Below are 25,361 nucleotides of genomic sequence, written 5' to 3'. Positions count from 1 at the left end.
GAAGAAGGAGAATTTGATTTTAGATTAAAAGAATAAAAGGTTTACATATTAATCTTTATCAAATGACCTGGTTTTAAATTATATAAAACATTTTTGTTTCTTTATGTTTGGAGAGGTAGGTTCTTTTTGAATTCTATTGGCTTGTAATAATTCGTATCACAACATGGAGCTGTTCTAACACTCTATTATTGTTATTTCATTACAAATGTAAATGTAAGAATTTGGCTAATGATACTGTATAAATATATATGTTTCTCCCCCCCCCCCCCCCCCACCAAATTTAGGAAATGTAGGAGCAGTGGAGAATTTAATACCAATTATTGCTCAGCACATGAGAGAATCATGTTTGTCAAACTAGTGATTTACTCTGAAAATTGGCAGGTCAATATATTTACATCAGACATGAATAGGGGCATGTCTTTTTCATTCTAATGGTAAAACTAGTAAGCCCTCTGAAGTGGATAGCTACTATATATGTCATAGTTGATTTATGCGTAATTTGTGCGACTTTTCCACTGACACAGTTGAAAATGAAAATATGGCACAATCTTTTGTCTATTTTTTTTAGGTTTCCTTTTACAATCTTTATGTAGGAATTAAGAGGACAAAACCCCTAATTTGCTAGCATGTTAAATATTTAATGTTAGGAAGTCATGTCTAAGTCCTTTGATTATGTTTTTAAATTTTATTTGTGGAAAGGCTGCCAGAGCCCAAATTCTACCATTTTAGAGTTTATGAATTCTTAAAAACTATTCATCTTGTAATTAAAAATCGCATTTGAGCATGGAACGGCCTGAATGGCACCAGTAGATTATAAAAAGGGCTAAAAGTGTCTGAGCAGGGCTTTTGGCTGTTTGTATGAAGTACACTTGTACAAACATTTCCACCCACCACCATCATTATGCATGGTAAATAAGCTCTGTCCTAATAGCCTGTAGAGTTAAACAGTTTAATAGAAATGACTTTCTGATTTCTCTCTCTCTCTCTTTCCAGTTGATTCGATGTCATCAGTCCCGTGGTGGAGCCTGTGGGGACAACAATCAGTCTTATACTGCCACGGTCATTAGTGCTGCTAAAGTGAGTATCCAGTAGTCTCTGGGAGTTGTGATTATTTGGAGTAATTATCAAGTTTCTCCCCTGAATTGGATTGAGATGGTCTCTTCCCCTTTTCATCCACAAGTGTAATAACCTTAAGAAGTAAGTCAGACTTATTTCATGTCTCATGAGAATTGGTGGCTCAATGATTAGGTATTTAATTTCTTAAAGTTCATAAGTAATACTTTATTTTATATTGTAATGATTATAGGGTTTATAGTTACCCAATTTTAAATATTTAAGTCTGTTAGCTAGAGTAAAGTCTGTTATGTAATTAATTCCACTTTTGAAAGAAGCTGTACACGTCCTAAGTAGTGACTTCTGGATTCTTTATGTGTGATTAGCATTATTCTACCTAAACTGACATCCCTTTGCGTCCTTTAACATTTATGAATCTTTAGTTGGCAAAAAGTAGTATTCTTTAAGAAAACCTGAGTCAGATCCCTGGCAAATTCTAAGGTTCCTTTTAGTCACAGGCTGCCCCTTGCATGTTTGTCACATGACTTCTTTCTGTGTGTGTGCTTGGGTTAATTTTGACGATGGCTCGTAAACTTTATGCTGATTATAAGGTATTTTTATAATCACTATCCTTTTGAATTCTGAAGTATACAACAAAACAATTCTAATAATAGGGGTGACATAGCGAATCTAAATGACAGCATGTAATAAAAAGCACAACTATTCAGAAGAGAACAACAGTTTAAAGCAAACCACAGGGAGGCAATCAAAGGTCACACTGTTTTCGTGTGAAACATACAAAAATACTTCAAGACTGATCACAAATGCTTACAATGAAGTGTTTTAGCATGTTTTTATGCTTACAGCACTCTATATTTTAGATGTCAGAATCTTTATTAAAAAAATTGCTTACTTCTCTCCATTGGCTGTGCCAGAATTATGATGGTTCTTTCAAGGAAGGGAAATCTCAGACAGAGTAATTAGGTAGCTTCAGTGTTACTCAGTTAGTTTACAAGAGGTCCATTTCTCAAATATTCAGTTCTTTTTAGACTGACCTGTCATACACTTGCCTCAGGATAGCTCATTGTATTATCATGTAGAATAATTTTCAGTTATGTGATGTAGGACAGTTTTTCAGCTCTTCTTTGCTATAATTATGTTTTTGTGTGCTTTCATAAAAGGAAAGTGACCTGCTTTATTCAGTAACTGGTAAGCTGTTTAACTGTAGCTAAAAGTGGACATGCTGGGATGAGACTAGACTAAATATGCTTTGAAAAGAACAAGCTCGAACTTCCATGCTCCAATATTGCAAACTGTGAGAAATACACTCAGATCTTCCACATTTAACTGTAAAAATTACGTTGATGATCACACCCTCCAGTCAATTCCCAATAGACCCTTGGTCACCAATGAAAGTGATGTTAATTGACATTCATTGTCAGCTCTGGCAATGTATAAAATTCTTCCAGTAGCACCTGAATAAAGTGGTAATGTTTAATTTTTGTTAATTGCATTTGCCTGTTTTTAATGCTTGTATTCTTGTTTGTAAATTTATAAAATAAAGGAAAAATATAACTATGAACATAAGTCACATTTCTTTTAAAATATTTTTAATTGAATAATTAAAAAAATTACAGTTTGCATTCCATGTGAATTTGCATTAGTTTTGGGTGCATATTGGTTACACAATCATATATTTTACAGTGTAATCCCCCTGATATATCAGTACCCAACTGGCATCATACACAGTTAGTATAATATTAATATTAGAGGGAAAAGGGGAATGGTTATTTTAATACATGCACAAAAACATATATGCATTGATGAAATATTTTAGTGGGTAGTGATAATTTCTGATCCTCTAAAATTCAATTTTTTTCAAATTACCAAGTTGTTTAAACACCCTTATTTTTAAGTATGTTTCTGATAACTCCAATATTTGGTTTCGTTTTCAGTGTATTTTTGTTTTTTCAGCTGGTCCTTACTTATAATGTCTTGACTCATGGTTTGCCAGATCTTATTTCAAAAATCTTTAGAAACAATTTTAAATTTGATATGGTATCAGAGTTCTGCAACACGGTCAGTCTTGGATAATTTTAATCCAATTTTAGGGATTGAAATTAAATGTTTTAAATAATGTTTACCTGAAATAGCTCTGACAACCTCATTACTACTGGTTCTCTCTGCTGTCTATTCTGTATCCCTCAGGTTCCCAACCAAGGCATGGAGGGAAGGTCACCCAATTGACCCCTTGAACATAGTTCCCCAAGTCTATCGAAAAAACCACCCAGTCTTTTAGCAGCCCTCCCTAGAATCATCAAATGCATCTAGGCCTAAAATATTTCCTTGTCCTCTTGGATTTTGACCTAAGAACTCTTCACATTCTTGTTAAATACTCCATATGTTCAAGCAGAGTTGAACGCCCCCCCCCCCCGCCCCACCCCAATTTTTTCTACTTGTTTTCTTTGGGAGGATTAACCTGATTTGCCTAGACTATCATTGAAAATAGAAAATAAAAATTTCTTATTTCTTACCAGTTTTTTTCATTTCTATGTAATATAATATTTTTTGAGATGTAACATGGAAATAATTTTAAAAGTCATGTAGTACATGCTCTTTAAGAAGATGTTAATCTTAAAATAAATTCACAACCATTTCATTATATCACTTTCTCAGAAAGATTAATATTTCTCTCTCTCTGACAGTTTCTGATGTGGATTTATAGAGGTTACATAACCGTAGACGGATTAATTTTTAAATTTTTACTCTTTTTTCACTGTGCAATTATAAATGTAAATATATTAGTTGAATATGTACTTGGATCTCCTATGCAGCAATACTTTCTTTTCTTTTCTTTTCTTTTCTTTTCTTTTCTTTTCTTTTCTTTTCTTTTCTTTTCTTTTCTTTCTTTTCTTTCTTTCTTTCTTTCTTTCTTTCTTTCTTTTTATTTTTTCAATTTCTGGGTTCTCAAATAGTACTGAAAATTAAAGTTTATACGTTTAGATTTTTCCCTTTGATTTTGAAAATAATTTATTTGTCTTTCCTTAATAATATAATAGTGATGAATTCTCTGTGGTGGTGATAAAGGAAAAACTTAATTTTGAAATTGTTCAAATTGGATTATTTTGATAAATTTATAAAATCTTGTTCCACATTTTCTAGTTACTCTATAACTGTCCTAGTTGAGTTTTCCTTTTAATGTGTTTTAACCTCAGTATGGTAAATTGATTTAATAAAAATGCCTCTATTTTCTCGTTATCTGATAACTTCTTAATGACAACTAACAGGTTTTGTGAGAGCAGTACCATTAGCACTAATGGACAGGGAGGACAACTGATACGGCATGAGAAAGGTTAAAGATGTCTAGTGACCCTTTGGCAAATCTGTCTGCAACAGAACGGAATGAGTACTATGCTGATTCGAATTTTTGGTCATAGTGGATTATCTCACATTCATTATAAACTTACGTTCAGTTTTATTACAGATAGTTCTGTGATTACTCTTAAAATTATTCATATATATATATATATATATATATATATATATATAGATAGATAGATAGATAGAATGAGCTTTTGAGTTTAGATACCCCAGATTGTGAAGACACTACCTAAATTAACATATCCATTTGGCCTAGTTAGATTTATTGTTTTAATTCCTAATTTTTTTTCTTAGCCTTTGTTGTATTTGAGAAAATCATCAGGTATGCACATACCCTTTCTACTAAAAATCTAGTGAAAAGGCTAATTACACAGTGAGGTGATTTAGGTATCTAAATGTGATATATGAAAATTATTAAATAATATTATATATTGCTTCTGGACACTACTGCTCATCGATGTGACATGGAAACAAATTTCTTCTAGAAGCAAAGGTCTTTACTAATGTAGAAAACGTCTAGCACCCCTCTCTCTCTTCCTGCATTAGACCTTATTTGGAAGTTAGTAAGCTATGATAGATAATACTATCTTGTCATTTACTATACAAAGTGCAGATTTGATGACTGTTAAATTTTAATAACATGACCCCACTGGTAGTCATTATTTATTTTTTTATGAGAAATACTATAACTCTTTCATGTAATATGAGCCCTTGCCTAAGAAATATACTACCCTGCTTCCCTGGTCCCCCCATCCTTGAGTTTTTTCCTAATTCTTTTATGTGAACTTTCCCGTTTATCTTGTGGTTGGCTTTGGTACATTATTTCCCACTTTCTGTGTGCTCTAGTTGTTTTAGTTTGTTCCTATTCATTGGTATAAGAGCATGAAATAATGAGCTCAAGGGCAAATGGGGAGGATATACAAGCTAAGACTTTAAACCTGAAAGGCATTTCTTTGATAAAGGGGTAGCTCCGTTTAAGTGGGAGCATCTCCATTAGCATTAATGGAGTCAGTACATCAGCTGAAGCATCTCAGAGGTTAATAAGGCTTCCTGGCTAGCTTCTACATCAATACACCGTGGCGCCTGATTTTGTTGGTCCTTCAGAGGCTTTCTTAACAATCTAACAGACTCTTTGTAAGTCATTTCTTGTGAATTATTGAAACAAATGTTTGACAGCTAATTGAGGAATGCTACTGTGTTTTATAATCACTGCAGTTTGAGTTTTTAGCACTAAACAAAACAGTTAAAATTGATTTGTGGCTTTTTTCTGGTTTCAGTCAGCTGTAAGTTATATCTTTTTGCTTGAATTTAGCAAATGGCTTTGGTGGTCATTTATTTAAGTATTTATTAAAATATAGTGTTATTGTCTTCCTCCCTCACCCCTCCCCAGTATATGTGTGTGTTCTGAATTCATGAAGTGTGAGATCACAAGTAGTAACAGGAATAGATTATAAGGAAATACTGGAGAGTGGTTAAATTCAAGCTTAGGAGATAGATAGCCCTAGTTTTAAGTTCTGGCTTTGTCATTGGCTAGGTGTTGTGCTTAACTTCTGAAGCCTCAGTTTTCTCTTAAACTGAGGTGTTTGAGGAAATCTATAGAGATCACTTATGTTTAGAGTAGCGGTTCTCAACCCGTGGGTCGCGACCCCTTTGGGGGTCGAACGACCCTTTCACAAGGGTCGCCTAAGATCATCGGAAAACACATATATAATTACATATTGTTTACAGTAGCAAAATTACATTTATGAAGTAGCAACGAAAATAATTTTATGGTTGGGGTCACCACAACATGAGGAACTATATTAAAGGGTCGCAACATTAGGAAGGTTGGGAACCACTGGTTTAGAGCCTTAACCAATCCCAAGTTCATAGTAAAGGTTCCGTAGAACATAGCTACAATAAAATAATGCATAAAGTACTAGTGTTAATCCTATGATGTTTTAACGGAAAATTTCTTTGGAAAATACATTTCCTTTTTGAAACTTAATCTAGTTGTGGTTTAAATCCACATTTATTTTCCCATAATTATTTTTAAAAGAGAAAGTCACTTTATTAAAAATTAATTTTAAGTATTTTAATAAGAACTTTTCTCACAATGTGAGAATTGGAAAAATATTTCTGATTGTGTGTCTTATACATAATTTTTGATATATCCATGTAATCTAGATTACTTATTTAGTCTTTAATGACTAGGTGTTTTTCCAATGTTTATCAAATACATAATTTTCTTTATGCTCTAGCTTTCTTCCTTTTAGACAATGCCCCCAAACATTATCTTAACCATATTGCTTGGTAATGCATATGAGACTAATTAGATGAGAGTCCCATAAAATAAAAAATAATCACACACATTATTTTTGTCTATTTGCTTTGAATGAAGTGGAACTAAAATGTAATTATAAAGCATCTTAAGTTATTTTTAATTAAAATTGCATTTTAGAAGCATTATATTGAATTGTTTTCTGTTATCAGAGAGAAAAGAATCATCTTTGCTAATTTTATATGATATTTCATTCATCTAGTAATTAGTATGTTGGATGGAGACTGTATTTTTCACATGCCAGATCCTGATGTACAATCTTATATAACAGCATATTATAGATTATCTTTGGAAGCATGATCTTTTTTCACATAAGGATTCTACCAGATCATCCCAGTCATTTCCATGCTGAAAAATAGTTTTAAAATTAGATTTGTAATATCTGAAAAAGTAGAAAATCATCCTACTTCTTACTGTATCACATGTTTTAAGTTATATACATAAAGAAGAGGGGAACATCATTTTTATAAAATATAATTGTATCCTCATGTGAAACAAAGCTTTTTAGTTATTTACCTATGGCTTTATTCTCACCATGATTAATTTGGGGCTGTACTGATACCATTCACTCAAACTGATACTGAATTTACTGTCACATGAAAAGTCAGACTGAATTTCTGTGAAGTTCACTGCTACATATAGGCTCCTAAGAGAAGAAAGAATTTAATGGGTAGGAGAATTAACAAATGCAAATAACCTCATATCAGAATTAAAATTCTGATATGTAGTTATTTATAAATTTTACTTTTCATCTTATAGACTTTGAAAACTGGCCTGACAATAGTTGGGAAAGTGGTGACTCAGCTGACAGGCACGCTGCCTTCAGGTGTGACAGAAGATGATGTTGCCATCCATAGTAATTCGAGGCGGAGTCCTTTGGTCCCAGGCATCATCACCGTAATAGACACGGAAACAGTTGGAGAGGGCCAGGTAAGAACTTGCGATGCATGTAATATCCATTTTCTGCAGAGGGCTGGCTGACTGAGAATATTCTTTGGGATCAGGATTAGCCAAAATGTACTTGGCCTTGTAGGTTGTTAATTTGGATTTCTAGAAATCAAGGTTATTTTAGGTTAGATTCTTCCCACTCCCCCCCAAAGAATGATGAATAATATGTTAGAACCTGTTATTTCAAATTTTATAAATGCATCAAACCTGAAGGTAAAATTGAGGATCCATGAGATTCTCTTGTTATCTCTTCATAGGATATGTGTTTCACAGGCAGATATTTGCTCATAGATCAAAAGGATCTCACATATTTCAGGGAATTTAAAAAAAGGTTGCCTCTGATGGTTACAGGTGAATAATATCAAATTTTATTATAGATATTTTCTTAAATATGAAGAATACATGAAATCCCAAAGTATATGTTAGAATACATACATGATAATAGCTAATTGTAAAAACCTATATCTTTAGATAAAATAGATTTTTAAAATCTAAGTTCAGAAACAGGAGAAATGATTTAAACATGGAAAAATGCCTTATGCTGGCATTTAATCTAGTTGATAAGAAACCCATTGGGTTTAGTTTTTTCCCCTCATGTACTTATAAATATCTCTTCTTTTGTATCATAGTTTTAGATTTTAAATACATTTCTGAAAGGAAGTAATGTTAAAATTCATTTAATTTGTGATCATTACTATAAAATATAATCTAATACCAATTATTAAAATGAGATAGTAGAGCAACATTTGTGAAAAATTGCATTTGTCAGCTACTCATGTACTAATTTCTATAGTAAGATCAATTGTCATTTAAAAAAAAAGTGGAGCCTATTGCAATTAAAAGAAAACTCTTTGAAATTTTTGAATTTATTATATTTTAATTGAAATCAGAATAATAATAATTCTCCACCTTGCCCATCTTAACTTGTTGTTAAACAACTATGTTATAGACTTATATTCTTGTTTTAAGACTCTTTTCCATGAAGTGATAGCAAAGTTTTCAGTTGACTGTAATGACATTTAAAAAAAAGCTGTTTTAGTTAAGTTAGCTCAAGTTAATGGACACATACAGATGTTCTCTTTTTAAATTGGAATTAAATATATGAATCCTTTAATGTTTTCTTTCTTTTGTTCTTTGATTCTTAATTAATTCACCTCCAAGGCCACCCACAGTTACTAAGAGTAGTAACGACCCTTCTCAGAATTGTCTAGTTTGGGGAGTGTAATGTACGTCTGTTAAACATCTAGCCTTTGTTGACAGACAGATTTGTGCTCATTTAAAAGAAGGAAATGTTATGTCTTATTATCTCTAATGAAATAGAGATGTAACTCATTACTTTATTATATGTAAGTGTAGGAATATGTTAAAAGAAAAATTAAGCTAATTTCATAAAATGCATAACAATAGGCCATATGTTTTCAAATGTTTGTCACCATACCTCCTCTCCCCTGCCTTCTCCCATTCTTCAGTAACTTTTTATAATTTTAAAATGGAATTCTCAGGTTTGGAATATGGAAATAAACTGTAGATTGTGGAGTTGCAAAAATTATTTTTCCTGTGATACATTCATTGTTTACACTTGAAACAACTAAAGCTGTTTACTAGGAAATAAGACTCATAGAAATGTTAGCTTTTAGGTTAGTGTCATTCAACTTGAAATGTTCTATTTTCTATTATTTGTTTGGAGCATAATCTTATTTTCACTCCTACTTATAAAATATTCTAAAATTTTAACTTGACTTAGACATTTTAAGACAGGAAATATATTGATGTTCCATAAATGGTAAGTTGCAATGTGCATTTTAAAATAATTATAAATATTTTTTAAAGCAAGATTTTCTCAGTAATACTGTCCTCCCTTTTTTAATTTATTTTATTTTATTTTATTTTATTTTTATTTTTTTTTACAGAGAGGAAGGGCTAGGGATAGAGAGTTAGAAACATCGATGAGACAGAAACATCGATCAGGTGCCTCCTGCACACTCCCTACTAGGGTTGTGCCCCCAACCAAGGTACATGCCCTGGACCGGAATCGAACCTGGGACCCTTGAGTCCGCAGGCTGACAATCTATCCACTGAGCCAAACTGGTTAGGGCCACTTTTGCTGTTTAAATCCATTGAGCCTTTAATAAATAAAGATATTTTCATGTTTACATTGGTGGTGTATAAAATTTTATTCATCATCTTTCTGATACTAAATTGATTAGTTTGATTTTAGGGTGATGGGATCATTGTCTAGTAATTGCATTAATGAAGAAAAGATTTAATTGACTTCATGTACATTTTTATCTTTGTTACTTTCATTTTTATTTAAAAGCATTTCTTGCCTAAGAGAAGTTGAGCTGTATAATTTGCCTTTATACATATATATAATTGAAATTAGCAATGTGGCAAAGTCTCTAATAAAAGAAAATACTCCAGAATGATGACAAAAACTTGAGCTATCATGCCTTGAGTACATGTGTTATTCATAATAATTTAATGGTTCCTTAGGTGTTTTGTGTATCATTTTGTTCATATGATAAAGGCTTATTCACTTTGTATCAGTTAAAATTCTTTGCTTTGTTTTAATATAGTCATATGCTTTACTGCATATTTTTAGGGCTTCAGCCTGTTTAGTTAAGTGGTGAGTAAAAATTAAATGTCTTAGGACAATTGTATTGGGATATCTCTGGTTTTATTGATTTGATGCTTTAGTCAAGGTGCTAATGCAATATAGAGAATCCTTCCAAAAGTATCTGGTTATTATATATTGTGAAGCTCTTAAAGAGAAGATTCAAAGAATCCTATGTAGTGGTATGAGACTTTGCTGTTCACCGAGATTAATGTGCCTTTTGCTTGATGACTTCTGTATTAGAACCATCAACTAGAGCACGCAACACTAATTGTGTTGGAAGGAGAGGTATAGGGTTATAACATACATAAAAAGAAAGGGAGTCTTGTAAGATTGAATTAAAATAGAAAAATGTGCAAAAACCAAATATCACAGAAAAAAATATATACAAATGGTATAAAATCTATGCCCATAACTTCACTTGTTAAAGGAAAAGACGTGTTGAAACTACAGTGAGATACTATCACCTACCAGAAAGAGAGAAATTCAAAAGCTTTCAGATTGCATTTTAATTTTGAAATAATTGTAAGCTCATAGTAAGTTGCACATATATCCATGTGCTCTCACCCAGGTTCTTCCAGGTGTAATACAATATCAAAACCAGGAAATTGACAATGGCACATTACTGTTACTAAGCTATGGACCTTATTCACCTCTCACCGTTAGTTTTACCTTCATTTGTATTTGTATGTGGGCATATATAGCTCTATGAAATTGTATCCCGTGTGTAGATGAATATAATTAACATAATCCACCACAATTAAAATACTGGACGGTTTAACACACACTTTTTTTTTGTATTCAAGTCTATCCTTCAATCAACCTCTATCCCTTTCTCCTGAAAAACACTAGTCTGTTCTCTACTAGAATGTTATACAAGAAATCATAGTATGCAACTGTGTAATATTAACTTACTTTTTAATTTTTTATTTAGTTATTTATTTAAAAAAATATATTTTATTGATTTTTTGCAGAGAGGAAGGGACAGGGATAGAGAGAAACATCAATGAGAGAGAAACATCCATTCAGCTGCCTCCTGCACACTCCCCACTGGGGATGTGCCCGCAACTAAGGTACATGCCCTTGACCGGAATCAAACCTGGGACCCTTCAGTCCGCAGGCTGACCTCTATTCCAGTGATGGCGAACCTATGACACGTGAACTCATTTTTTTGGTTGATTTTTCTTTGTTAAATGGCATTCAAATATATAAAATAAATATAAAAAATATAAGTCTTTTTTTTACTATGGTTGCAAATATCAAAAAATTTCTATATGTGACACGGCACCAGAGTTAAGTTAGGGTTTTTCAAAATGCTGACACGCCGAGCTCAAAAGGTTCGCCATCACTGCTCTATTCACTGATCCAAACCCGTTAGGGCTAACTTACTTTTTTATTAGTCCAATTAAGGGTTTGTCAGTTTTGTTGATCTTTAAAAAAATGAACTCTTAGAAATAAACTTAAACCAAGGAGGTGAAAGACTTGTATACTGAAAGCTATAAAACGTTGTTAAGAGAATTTCAAGATTATTCAAGTAAGTGGGACGACATCTCACAGGTGTGGATATTAAAATTTAATGTTGTTAAAATATCCATGCCACCCAAAGTGATATACATACTAAATGCAGTTCTATCAAAATCCTACCCTAAAATTCTTATGGGATCTTAAGATACCCAGGAAAGCAAAAACAATCTAGAAAAAAGAATTGGAGTCCTCACATTTCCTTACTTGAAATCATACTACACAGCAATATGTGGCATAAGGATAGATATGTAGACCAATGGCATAGAAGAGCACAGAAATACACCCATACATATAAGTGCAAAAGATTTTCAACAAGGGTGCCCAAACCACACAAAAGGTAAAGAAGAGTCTCTTCAATAAATGACGCTGGGAAAACTGGATGGCCAACTACAAAAGAAAGAATGCGGGCCCTTACCTTACACCATATACGAAAATGAACTTAAATCCATCGTAGACCTTACCAGGAGACCTAAAACTATTAAACTCCTGAAGAAAATTAAAGGGAATAAATTTGAGATTTAAAACTACCTGCTTTAATATACTTCTGATTTTATGGCTTGGTAATGCTTTCAAAGAGGTGATGTGTCTATCTAAAAAACTAGGAGTTAAAAGACCAGTACTTTTCTACTTAAAATAAAAATTTTAGGGGTAATTCCTCTGACATATAGCTGTGTGTGTTTAACCTATTATATTGTTTTCCCTTGTTTTATTCCAATCATGGCCAAGAATTTTTCAGCAGGCCATAACACAAATGTTTCTGTCGTTGGATAAAGTTCTACATAGCTGATTTTATTTGCTGTTGTTGTTTTTTTATGAACCTACACTTCAAGAAATGATTGTCTCTGTCACCTATAGTCAAGTTAACCAACTGTTTAGCGTTTATATGATTGATCTGCTGGGGTTGTATTATATCTTTTCCTCATTCGTGAAGTGGTATTTTCACTTTTTAGTGGCAAGAATAATCTTACAATATAATGGAAGCATGTTATTTGGTCACGGACATTGTGGTGTAACTGTGTATATCTTCAAACTCAGTAATTGGTGATTAAAGGTTAACTTCCATTTGCCTCTTTATTTTTGTAAAGGTGCTTTTGAGTGAGGATTCTGACAGCGATGGTATCGTGGCCCACTTCCCGGCTCATGAAAAACCAGTGTGCTGTATGGCTTTTAACACAAGTGGTATGTTTGTTTTTCCCCATTTATATCATGGGCTTTCCAATTTGATTTTTTTGGAAATGGAATATCTAAAACACGAATCTCGTTTTTCTTCTATGTGCCAGTGTGTATAAGAAAAGTAAATAGTTTCAGTAACTGGTTATTGAATGAATGAATTTATAATAAAATTTAGATACCCTGTAAACATTAGCTTTATTCACAATAACATGGTGAAAGCAGCAGTCGGTAAACAGTGTTGTTTAGTTGCATTAATTTCTGAATTACAATTAAGCCAAGAACTTCAGTATTTCAATCAACATATTAATGTATGCGAATGGAATTTTCTTTGTAACTTAAAGTTTCTTTTTAATGTCACATTTTATAAACTAGTTTACTTATATTTTTTCTCCTTTTCTTGTGGTGTTTTTGTTTTTCTGGTTCTTCTTAAAGCATTTGGTAAAGAGAGATGTTAAAGCAATGTGGAATGCCCTTTTATCTTTTGTCAATCCCCCCCCAACTTTTTATTATAAAAAGTTTCAAACATAAAAACAGATATAAAGGTTAATATAATAATGACCCACATATCACTACCTTGATTAAACAGGTGTTCACATTTTAATGTATATATTATATATATGTATGTGTCTTTTGCTGAACCATTTGAATGTAAGTTCCATATATTATAACATTTCACCCATTACAAATGAACTATGCATTTCCTAAGAATAAAGACCCCTTTCTGTATAACAAAAAATTATATATTAGAAAACTAACATACTATATTATCTAATATCCAAACCAAATTTAAAATTCCCCTGGCCGGGTAGCTCAGTTGGTTGGAGTGTCATCCCATACACCAAAAGGTTGAGGTTCCCCTAGTCGGGGAACATTTGGGAGGCAACCAGTGCATGTTTCTCTCTCTGTCTCTGTCTCTCTGTCTCCCTCTCTTTTCCTTTTTTTTTTCTCTCTCTTCCCCTCTCCCTTTCCCACTCTAAAAACAATAAACATATCATTGGGTGAGGATTAAAAAAAACAAAACCCCAATGGTTTCAAAAGTGAATTCTCCAGCTACTTCAAACTAAGTTCTAATTAAAGTTCACTTCTTACATTTTTGTCATGTCTCTTTAGGTCCTCTTAACCCAACTTATAACTTCCACCTTTTCTTTTTTGCAGTGCCCAGACCAGTTATCGATGCAAATTCTGTACTTGTCATATTTTTTTTCATTATAATAATGTTTTCCTTATTTCCTAAAGAGCCTTTTAAATGACATTCAAGCTAAGGATTTTTTTTTTAACATCTTAAGTTTTACTGTCTACAACATTTCATCCCAACAAGAGACATATACTATCAGGTTGTCTTGCAATTTATGATACTGTGTTTGATCACATGGAGAAGTTAGTGACCCATTGAATGTCTGCATATTGGAGAGAGGTTTCTCTTGTGGAGATTAGCAAGTAATCTGCAGAGTGTTATTTTGGCATCATTGCTGAAACAACTTTTTACTTAATAGTTTTGTTACATTGAAGGCTGTATTATAAGGGTGGTTTTTCTAATTGTATTGTGTTTTCTGCATTGATTATCTGCTATCCTATCAAAAATTTTTTTTTCTTTCATCAACCATTGATGAACCACAGTTATCCTGTATGTAAAAGGCAGAGATTAAATGCTTAATTCTTTATCTTTATTTACCAATTTTCATTGTTAGGAATTGGTTTAATACTTACAGTGGCGGAATTCTACTCCAGTGGAATTAATTTTAAAAATACTTTGTTCATAAATAAAATTGTTTTCTTGCTTTCAGAGCTGAAATAGTTTTCATAAATTTACAGTCCGTTTAGATCTTATTTCTTTGGTTGATGTGTCTGAAGAGACTGCCATTTTATTTTATTCTGCAGAAATGATCCTATTAGTTAAACTTGATGGAAAGATCCATCTTTCCCTTCTTCTCAAATAAATAATGATGGTAAGCGGATAATATAGAGTACTTTGAATAATCTTTCTTCTAATATCTTAATTAGTCATTTTTGATAGAGAGGAAGATTTTTATAGTGATTGTTGATCAGTAGGGTTGATTTAATTAATGAAGACAATGATTTATTGAAGTGCTCTGAATGTTGTGGGAATTAAGTTAAATTTGAAGAAAGAGTCTGGAAGTTCTGTTCCTTATAGCACTCCACTTGGAGTAACCAGTATGACTCATTTTGATAGGCCATCTGTTATGTCAGATCTCCTTTGTATTAATGTATATTTCACATTACCCTAGTCAGAATGCTTCAGACACTGGAAGCTGTATTTTTTCCTGCCTATAACTTTCTTTTATAATAAGAACATATTATATAACATAAAGAATGTAGTTATCCCTATCATTGTCTAGCAATTAACTCTAGAAAACTATTGTTTCTTTCCTATGGTTTCATAACTTTGATCTGCATTTGCCTTTGAATTCTGTTTGAACTCCCCAATTTGTGTTTTTATGATAAGATTTAAAAATTTTATATTTATACCTACTTGTTTTGCATTTATGGATCATATAGTAATCATATCTTTAAATATTTGTTAGCCTACTTAGCCTGAGTTCCAGTTTACATTTGGATTCACTCTTGGTTTATAATCTGTGGGTTTTGACAAATATATAGTGACATGTATCCACCAGTATAATACTACACCGTATAGTTTCACTTCCCTAAAAGTCCCCTTTGCTCTGCCTGTTCATTCCTCCCCCCTTTGTTTGAGCCCCGACAACCACTGATTTTTTCCACCGTTTCCATACTTTCGGTTTTTGCAGAATGCCATATATTGGAGTCTTACAGTAGGTAGCCATTTCAGATTGGCTTCTTTTACTTACTAATATGCACTTCCTTCATCTCTTTGTATGCCTCAATTGCACATTTCTTTTTATGTTACTCTCTAAATATTTTTATGGTTCAAAATTATGATAAAGCCTATATTTTAATCTGTGAATAAAAATCATATATTTTAAGTATTTTACTTTGTCTTTTAAAAAATATTAGTCTTTGAAAGAGGTTTCTAGGCTTTACCATATTGCTAAAAAGTTCCTGGCACTAAAAATGTTTGAGTCCATTATCAAAAAGAGTAACCCTTGGCATGATTTTCACCCAACGCATTAGAAACTAACTCTTTCTTTTCACTAGAGACTCCATTCACATTGCCTGGCTCAGTCATGGTGATTCAGAGAGAGTCAACACCCATGGAGTCTGCTGGTGTGATAGGGACTTAAGGAAGGAGAATGCTTTGTGGAGTTAGGAGAGCCTGCTAGGAGATGAGAGGACTATTAACTTGGTCTTTGATTATTGGGCAACATTCTTCAAGGGGAATTCAGTTCTAAACTGGAACCTAAAAGATAATTAGCTAGGAAAGAATGATTCAGTGCCTGGCATATAAAGAAATATTAGTTGAGTGAAAGAGGCAAGAAAAATATTGCACGTTCAACATAGATTGTGAAGCAGAATCTATACCATGGACTGATCAATTTCTTATGTGGTAGAGATATTTCAATGCGTCGTCATTTCTGCAACATTTTATAAATGTTTTGTACCTGTTTAAATATTTGAATTAAATGGAGGGTTCATAACTCAGCAACCACTCACAAAATTGGTCTGCAAAATATAGATGCTGGTAGGCAGAGATTTCATACATTTGCTTACAATTTATCTTGGTTATTTACTGTTCAGCTCTTAGTATTTTTACTATTCAGAATATGACTGATATTGCTTGAGTATGGCACAAGTGTGTATATAAAATATTTAATTCTCAATGATTTGAAAGCCTTGTTTTTTATTTTTAAAAGCTGCCTACCAGAGAATGGCTATGGCTGCCAACTATTATCTAGCTCCTAACATTAGGTGACATTTTATTTGTCAAGTTTCTGTATCATGTTTCTTGTTTTAGCCAACCCTCCCAGATTAAGATAGAAATACATACATATGAACTATTTGAGTCGAGAAGCTGCATTGCCATTTGCAAATGCATGGATACCTTAGTACAGTGGTCGGCAAACTCATTAGTCAACAGAGCCAAATATCAACAGTACAACGATTGAAATTTCTTTTGAGAGCCAGATTTTTTAAACTTAAACTATATAGATAGGTACATTGTTATTAACTTAATTAGGGTACTCCTAAGGCTTAGGAAGAGCCACACTCAAGGGGCCAAAGAGCCACATGTGGCTCGCGAGCCGCAGTTTGCCGACCACGGCCTTAGTAGATGTTATTTATTCCATTTAATTATGATGAATTTTCTATCAACCTTTGTATAATTCTTTCTCTGTAAATTTACTTATGTTATAAAATGAGGCAGTTTTTTGTTCTCTGGCTGAATTATTTTTGTTAGCTTCTGAACATATATTAATTGGTATTTTGTACACATAATTACTGTATGAAGTGGTCCTTCACACAGTACTTATGATTTTTTATTTAAATTGGCCTTTTTCAAAATATAACTTATAGATCCTCCAATAACATTCTCCAGTTTTTCTTTACATGTATCCATACATATTTTTAATTTTTTTCATACTTCTAAATTTATACCAATAAGTTTTAACTCTTTTGCCCTTGTAATAGTCTATTTGGTTAAAGGTTTTTTCATAGGGACTGTAGTGTGGGCAATAATAACCATAGTGTTTATAAGTTTAGGGAAGTTCATTAAAACAAAAAACATATTGATTTTTTAAAAACCTAATCTTTCTCTAATCTTTACCTGTATTATACTAGGAATATAAATAAATTTATTAGTTTCTTTTTTAGAGAAGCATATTTTTAGATGACAGAGCTGTTATGTCCTGGACATCAAAATTCAAGAACAAACCAGACCTGTTGTCCACATTAAAAGCAATGTAATATGTACATGATAAAATAACTCTAAAAGTGAATTAAGGGAAAAAAGTAGGTTGTGTGAGTCAGTGGCATGAGGTTCAGTCTTGTATGGGACCTACTCAGAAAAGAAATTAAGGGATGCCATTAAATAGAGCTGTGAGCAGCTGCATTCAGTTTGTTTTTCAATTTCTCCTTTCCATTCTTGTTTACTAGCTATGACTCTGAGACCTGAATTAAAACAGATATTTTAATGGCAACATTTATGATTTGGTTAGAAGTGCCAGAGAGGCCTCCATGCTTAGATCTGGGCAGCTTCAATATGGGTGGTGTAAGTTTGTTGCTTTCAATTATTTAGATATACAATGAATACCATTTCTAGGGAACTTTTAAAATAAAATTAATACACTTTTTTAAAGCAGTTTTAGGTTCCAGCAAACAAATGGAAAGTACAGAAAAGTCTCTCTCACACACACATAACCTCCTATACTACCAACATGCCACACCACAGTGGTAGTTTTGTTATAATCATGAATCTACATTGATACATCATTATTAGTCAAAGTCTTTATGTTAGGTTTCACTGTTGGTGGTTTTACATTCTGTGGGTTTTGACATATTAATATTGATATGTATCCACCTTTGCAGATATAGAATTATTTTACTACCCTAAATTTTTTTTTAATTCAAATTTGGGACTTCTTAGTCACTGTTTATTTTATTTTCTTATCTTTTTCTTCCTTTTTTTTCAGTCATTTTTTAAAAAACATTCTTTCTGCTTCTTGTTTTCCTCTTCTTTCCTTTGGAACTCAATGATTCATAGATTCATCTCCTTGATGGTATCCCACAGGTCTCAGAGGCTCTGTTGATTTTTCTTCGTTCTTTTCAAAATACTATCCTTCCTTTCTTGAATTCCTTTTGTGCTTTTTTCAATAAAGTACACACTTTTGTGGGTTATTTTTGGGTTCTCTGATGAAGATGACCTCTTTAAGCTATTTTCTGTCTGGGAATATCTGTATTTTTGCCCATAGTTTTGATAAGTATTTCAACTAGAGATGATGTTTTAGTTGGACACCCCCCCCAACCCCCCCCCCCCCCCAGCAACTGTCAGTTGTCTTTCTTTGTTCACAGCTTTTGGCATTATTAATTTAATCCTCTTGATTGCTTGCATACAGAATTGCACTTTTTGGGGGGGCAGAATTCTAATCTGTGGTGTCAGCTCAAATGGAGCCTTTGGAAATTTTTCTAAAGTTCGGTACCTTCTTACCCTCACCTATTGTGGGATTGCTCTCTTTCCGGCTGTATTGTCTGAAGTTGAGAGCAGCTGCTCCCTATTTCGGGTATTTTTTATACTGAACTTTTAAATAGATTTTTTTCAGTACTTTTGATTTTTGTTGTTTATCAAGTTTGTTTTTGTCATAGGGCAAGAACAACCAGCTTCTTTTGATTTTACAAATTCAGTCCAAAAGTCTCTGCGCTGGTCATTCAAGTGTGTAAAATGTTCTCTAGGACACTGGTTTACACCACAACCTTTGTACATGTATTAGCTTGGGCTGCCATAACAAAACACTGTAGACTTGATGGCTTAAACAACAGAAATTTATTTTCGGACAGTTCAAGATCAAGGTTCCGGATGATTTGGTTTCTAGCAAATGGCCACCACCTGGCTCTGAGCTTGCATAGCCTTTCCTTGGTGCAATGGAGCAGGGAGAAAGAAAGAGGTGGTGCTCTTCCTGTAAGATGCTAAGGCTATCAGGTCAGAGCCTCTCCATTGTGACCTGATATATACACACTTAATTATTTCCTAGGAGCCCTCATCTCCATGTATTGCCACACTGGGTTTTTAGAGTTCCAATATGTGAATTTTGGAGCTACACAAACATTCAATCCATAGCAGTACTTTTGAGAATCATTGTTACTCTTCGTTTTTAAAACATCTTATTTGATCACAGCCCAATTCTAGGTTATTCTGTTTAGCTGTGATTGTTGCATCATACTTTATTCCACTTTAAGGTATTCAGTTATTTTGTAAGATATTAAATGTTAATGATACTTCTATCTTTCAACAACTTTCTTATTTCTCTGAGTGTATTGTCTGAAAGTCTGGCACAGTTACTGACGGCTTCAACCAGGTCTACATTTTTCCTCCAACATTTATCCATAGTAGATATTTTTCAGCTCCTTAAACATGTTACATCATTTTCCCTCTGCCTAGAATCCTTTTTGACCTGGCTAACTCTTATTTACCAATTGAGTCCCATTTTTAAATATTATTTTAGGAAGACTTACCTGACCCTACATAAAATGTCATTCTCCCCCCCCGTCCCTGCTGCCCCCACCTCACCTTGCCACTTAATTGAGCAAGTTACTTTATCTGCTTGGATCACTCAGTATTTTAAATTCCTCATCAATAAAATGAGGGCCAATATACTGAGACCTGAATAAATATTAACTGTTTTCTTCATTATTTTTAATTCTTTCATCCTAGTTTTTTATTTATTTGCTAGAGGCCCAGTGCACAAAAATTGTGCAAGAGTAGGCCTTCCTTCCCCCAGCTGCCGGCACCAGTTTCCCTCCAGCATCTGGGACCCGGGCTTCCCTCTGGCCCCAGCTTCATCCGGAAGGACGTCTGGTCTAATTAGCATATTACCCTTTTATTATTATAGATAACCCTCAAGAGTATCCTTTTGAAATGTTTTCTGCTAGAGATGAGCTTTTATTTTGTCCCCGAGGTTTCTATACCCTGTCAATTTTCACGTAGTTGATATTGAGGAATTATATCTCTCTCTATAAAACCCTAATATGGTAATTGTCCCTCTGACCATTCAACCATTCGACCAGTCACTATGATGTGCGCTGACCACCAGGGGCCAGTAGGTTAGCTTGCTGCTGGGGTCCGGCTGATTGGAACTGGGGGAGATGGACCAGACACGCCCTGGACACCTCCTGTGGTCCCTCCCTGGCTTGATCGTGCAGTGCTGGGGTCCCTTGGCCTGGCCTGGGCCCTCTCACAATCCGGGCCCCCTGGGGGATGTTGGAGAGCTGGTTTCGGCCCGATCCCCGCAGGCCAGGCCGAGGAACCCCACAGTGCATGAATCCGTGCACCGGGCCTCTAGTATTGAATAATTACATTGTTTCTTTTCCTATTGTTGTAATTATGGAGATACTATGGCAGGGCAGAGATAAGGCATTAAATCAATGTAATTAGTCATTTGTTGAGTAAAACCAATTTATATCTAATTGTGGTTCCAGTAAGAATTGTCTCTCTTCCTAAATTGTGGGAGTGATCTATCTTGTAGAAGCTACATTATATTTATGTAACTGAATTCACTAGATTGGCATATTATTAATTATGTTGCCTTTGACATCAAATTAATTAATTTTATTAACTAAATTAGATATTAGAAGCATATGAAAGACATTCTCAACTCTGCAGTAAGCCTGACATTTCTGAAACAGACCTGCTGTCTTTAATTTGGTAAATAATTGATCTGCTGTCCAAAGGCGTTATTTCTGCCAGCTGAGTAGCTGAGAGCTGTGAATTGCAACAAATCTACATTTTAAATAATTACCCTTTCTTGGCAGGGAAGTTGTTTTTCCATCCATTAATAAGACAAAAATGAATGTTGGTTGTCTAGTCAAATAGATTAAACATGGACCCTTTTGGGTGCGTGACTGTATCTTTAAGAGACTTTACATTTTTCTGATTATGTAAATGCTGTATATTGAAAGGTGATGGTGGTCCTGGATTGATCATTAGGAAAGTTTAAGTTTTCTTTAATGCACATAGTTTTCTACGCCCCCCCCCCCTCAGGCCCCCATTGATCACAGCAGGTGGTCAGGTGGTCTTGATTTTTGTGAATATCTATAATGCCTCGCAGATTAACAGAGTTATGTGGCTTTAGATTTTCCCTCTAACAGTTCTGGTCTATCACTGCCAGTCACACTATATCACTCAGACTGCAAAGGCAGCTTGAAGAGCTTATTGCTTTTTCTGCCCCCCCCCCCCCCCCCCCCCCCGCAAGAAATGGGTGTTTCTTTAGGTCTGTAGTTACTCTCTTGTTTTGTCATCTTGTAAACTGATGGGTATGTTTTACTTGTGCAGTGAATTAGCCCCTGAGGGATTTCTTGTCTTTGCTCTATGTTCACTGTTGGACTAGACCTGTATGAGAGTCAGAGGGAACCTTGCAGGTTTGATTCATCAAGCCTGGGGCCCACAGTACTTTACTAGGAGGGTCCCCCCCAAAATGCTTCATCCCTTTTAAGAGCAAAAAAAGTATATAAACTTTTAGGTTATAGGAATGCTTTAATATACAATTAAAACAAACAACTGTAGTCATAAAATGTAATTTTAAATAATTTTTCATGGAAGAGGGGTCCTGTGAAGACAAAGAATGTCCAGAGCTGATGAAAGTCCTAAGGCAGCCCTGGTCCTGGGTGTCCATCAGTAAGGAGGTGCCCTCTTTCCTCCCATCCCTCACTGCCCAGTACTCATAGTTAATTTAGCAAAGGTGGTCAATTAAACCTGAAGGAACTAATAAAAGCTGTGAGTGACTTGGTATATACAAATGTGAAGTAGACATATATACCTATAACACCAAAACTGATCAATATCACTTAATCACCAAGAAAATACGGCATAATAAAACTATGAGAGATAACCAAATACTCACTGAAAAGATTACAATTTAAAAAGACCAACAATACACTATTGATGAGATTATGGACCTTATGTTACATGCTGCTTTGGAGAAACATTTTTGCAGTATCTTGTGAAGTTAAACATACATATGATGCAGCAATTCCACTTGTAAATTTTACCTAAGAGAAGAAAAACAAATGTCCACACAGAAGCTTGTACTTAAATCTTCATATTCACAATAGCCCCAAACTGGAAATAATTGCTGAATGGATATATAAGTTTTCATGTATCCGTATAATGGACCTGCTCAGTGATATAAATCAGTGATTGGACTCGTGCTATCCGCAGCAGACAGGGCTAGCAAAATTTTGTGTGATTACATTTACGTGGAATTCTAAAGCAGGCAATATTAATTCATAATGATAGAATGCCAATCAATGGTTGCCTGGGGCGATGGAATGGGGAGGGGATGGACTGCAAGTGGACACAAGGATATTTTTTTACATGTTCTCTATCTTGATACGGTAGAGTTTTATAGGTGTACATACTTACCAGACTCATGAAACTGTTCACTTACCTTGAGTGCATTTATTGTATATGAATGATGGATTAGTAGAGGTTAATAAAGTTTTAAAATATTCTGGCATTTGACAAATATAGTCAACCACTTGGAAAAATAAGATTATATATAGATACATACCACTTTCCTATATGTCTATTGGATGAACAGACTGTTGAAAATAATAGAACACTTAATATGAAAACCCATTGGCTATAGCTAAAGATATTTTCAGAAAAAAAATTTCTTGATACAAAATGAAAGAATGAAAACACATTAATTATTTAAATGAAGATGTTAGGACATTTAACTGTCTCCTAAAAATGAAGGAGGGTGGACTTAAAAAGATATAAATACAAATGAGCTAATTGTTGATTTTAGACTTTTCCACATGGAACAAATGAATAAGAGCCACATCAGAGATTTTTGTTGTAACTTATCTTGGTTCTGGATACGTGCAACTTTTGGAAGGGATCAAATGAATCATGTCCTTTGTTCCTTCGATAGTGTTTATTTCAATGCCTTTAATGGCATTATCAAGCATAAATATTAGAAAGTCTTAATATATATTATGGGCCACAAATGTGGAAGAATACAATGTATATTAGTAGCATCTTTAAGCAGCTTAAAAACTGTGGTAATTGATGCTGCCCATAGGGAGACTTTGAGACCATTGCTTTAAGTATTCCTAGTCATCTTAAAGGTTTTATTAATCAGACTTCAATAGGATAGGATATTATAGTGGTTTTATGTAATTTGAAGACCTAATAGATTTTGACTAGTACTAGGATTCTGTTTCTTCGCTTTTATGTTTACAAATATGACTTGTAGCTTTTAAAAATTTAAATAATTTGGAAGTTTCAATCTCCACAGGTATTGATGGGAAAGTATTAAATTTACAAGAATTAATACCAAAACAAAATTATTTTATGAGTGATATAATCTGAAATCCTGTAAAGATTTCTATTTGACCAAGATTATCAGTGCTCATGTCTCTTTTTGGAGGAGAGTGTCAATAGCTGGTAATTTGTCTTCCAGTTCATATGTGTGCATGTGATAAAGAAACGTACAATTAGGTAGGTGTTATAAATAGGATATGGCAAAAAGACATACCTACTCATGTTTCCAAGCTTTTATAGCATATGTCCAGTGGAGGTTTGCTGCTCTTTAATTTTGCCTTTCGGGCTAACCAGCTGACGCCCAGTTGAAAAGACTTATGTTCTTATGAGGCCGCAAAAGCCTTAATGTTCAGGCTCCAGTCTCAGGTTTTGGAGAACGCCATGTACCATCAGCAGCTTCAGTTTCCACCCTCTAATGCTAACGCTCATCTATCAAACTTGAGGCTGAGAGTGAGGGAGAGGAAGCTTCCAGATAAACATACAACAGCGCCTAAACAGCTAATCACACTAGGCTTCCGCTTCCAGGCCCTATAATTAGAAGTCCTTCTTTTCCTTGTATTCCCAGATGACGCAAATGCATTTTGTGGCTTGGCACCTCATTTGGGGCGTAGGTTTAGTTTATGGCCAGGCTAGTCTGGTTTAGTCTCCTGATGCTGCATAAATAGTTCTTAAGCCACAGTCTACTCTGTACAAGTTTTTCCTTTTATGTATATCTGCTTTGTAACTTGTTTTCTAGAAGAAAAAAAAAAGGCATGTCATTTCTCCCAGCAGAATGTGTGCAACAGAGGAAATTATAAATTAAAAGAAAGCACATGATTGTGTGGTACTACATAAGCTATTTCTTCCCTTCCTCACTGCTCTTTCAATTTTTCCTCCATCATTTAAAATTTTGTCAAAAAAATTAAGCTACCTTCTGGATTATGGAAGCCACATTTGTGTGGAGAAGTGGAAAAAGAAAAGTTTAAGATAGGATATACAGGAGATAATAAGCATAAATTTTCAATGGGCTATTTCTCTAAAAATTTGAATTTGTTTACATATTAGAAAGTTAGATATTAACATCAATTTCAAAAGCTAGGAGCATATTGAAAGTGTTCATTTGAATGCTTATTTTGAGTAAAATATTGATCTTTGATTCTAAAAGAAATGAAGTTTATCTGCCGTAGGGGAGTGATATATTTGTGTTATAAATGCAACTTCATTTTAGTTTCTGTCAGGATGATGTTTCCATGAAATAGACTGTCATGTGTAGAAAATAGCTTTTTTTGTGGAAAAGTAGAGTTAAAACCTAGTAGTGGAATTGTGGTAATAGAAACAGTATGACTCAGCAAAAAATAGGCATGAAGAAATATTGTCCACAAAAGGACAATAAAACATTCATGCCCAATCTTAGCAATTTATTGTTTGAATAACATCAATAAGATGGAAAGAATGTA

General features: G+C 33.8%; 1 protein-coding gene across 1 annotated transcript in view; it reads left to right on the top strand.

Annotated features, from left to right (window-relative positions):
- The window catches only part of BCAS3 (BCAS3, microtubule associated cell migration factor), a 454,972-nt gene that overhangs the window by 97,436 nt on the left and 332,175 nt on the right, over nucleotides 1-25,361 (top strand). The window contains exons 11-13 of the mRNA XM_023756742.1: nucleotides 994-1,077; nucleotides 7,514-7,684; nucleotides 12,926-13,123. Of these exons, the coding sequence (XP_023612510.1) occupies nucleotides 994-1,077; nucleotides 7,514-7,684; nucleotides 12,926-13,123 (453 nt within the window). The remainder of the gene's footprint in view (nucleotides 1-993; nucleotides 1,078-7,513; nucleotides 7,685-12,925; nucleotides 13,124-25,361) is intronic.

This window comes from Myotis lucifugus, unplaced genomic scaffold (genome assembly GCF_000147115.1).
Source record: "Myotis lucifugus unplaced genomic scaffold, Myoluc2.0 scaffold_99, whole genome shotgun sequence".
Taxonomy (NCBI): domain Eukaryota; kingdom Metazoa; phylum Chordata; class Mammalia; order Chiroptera; family Vespertilionidae; genus Myotis; species Myotis lucifugus.
Note: the sequence above shows the minus strand (reverse complement) of the source record. Positions and strands in the feature narration are given on the sequence as shown.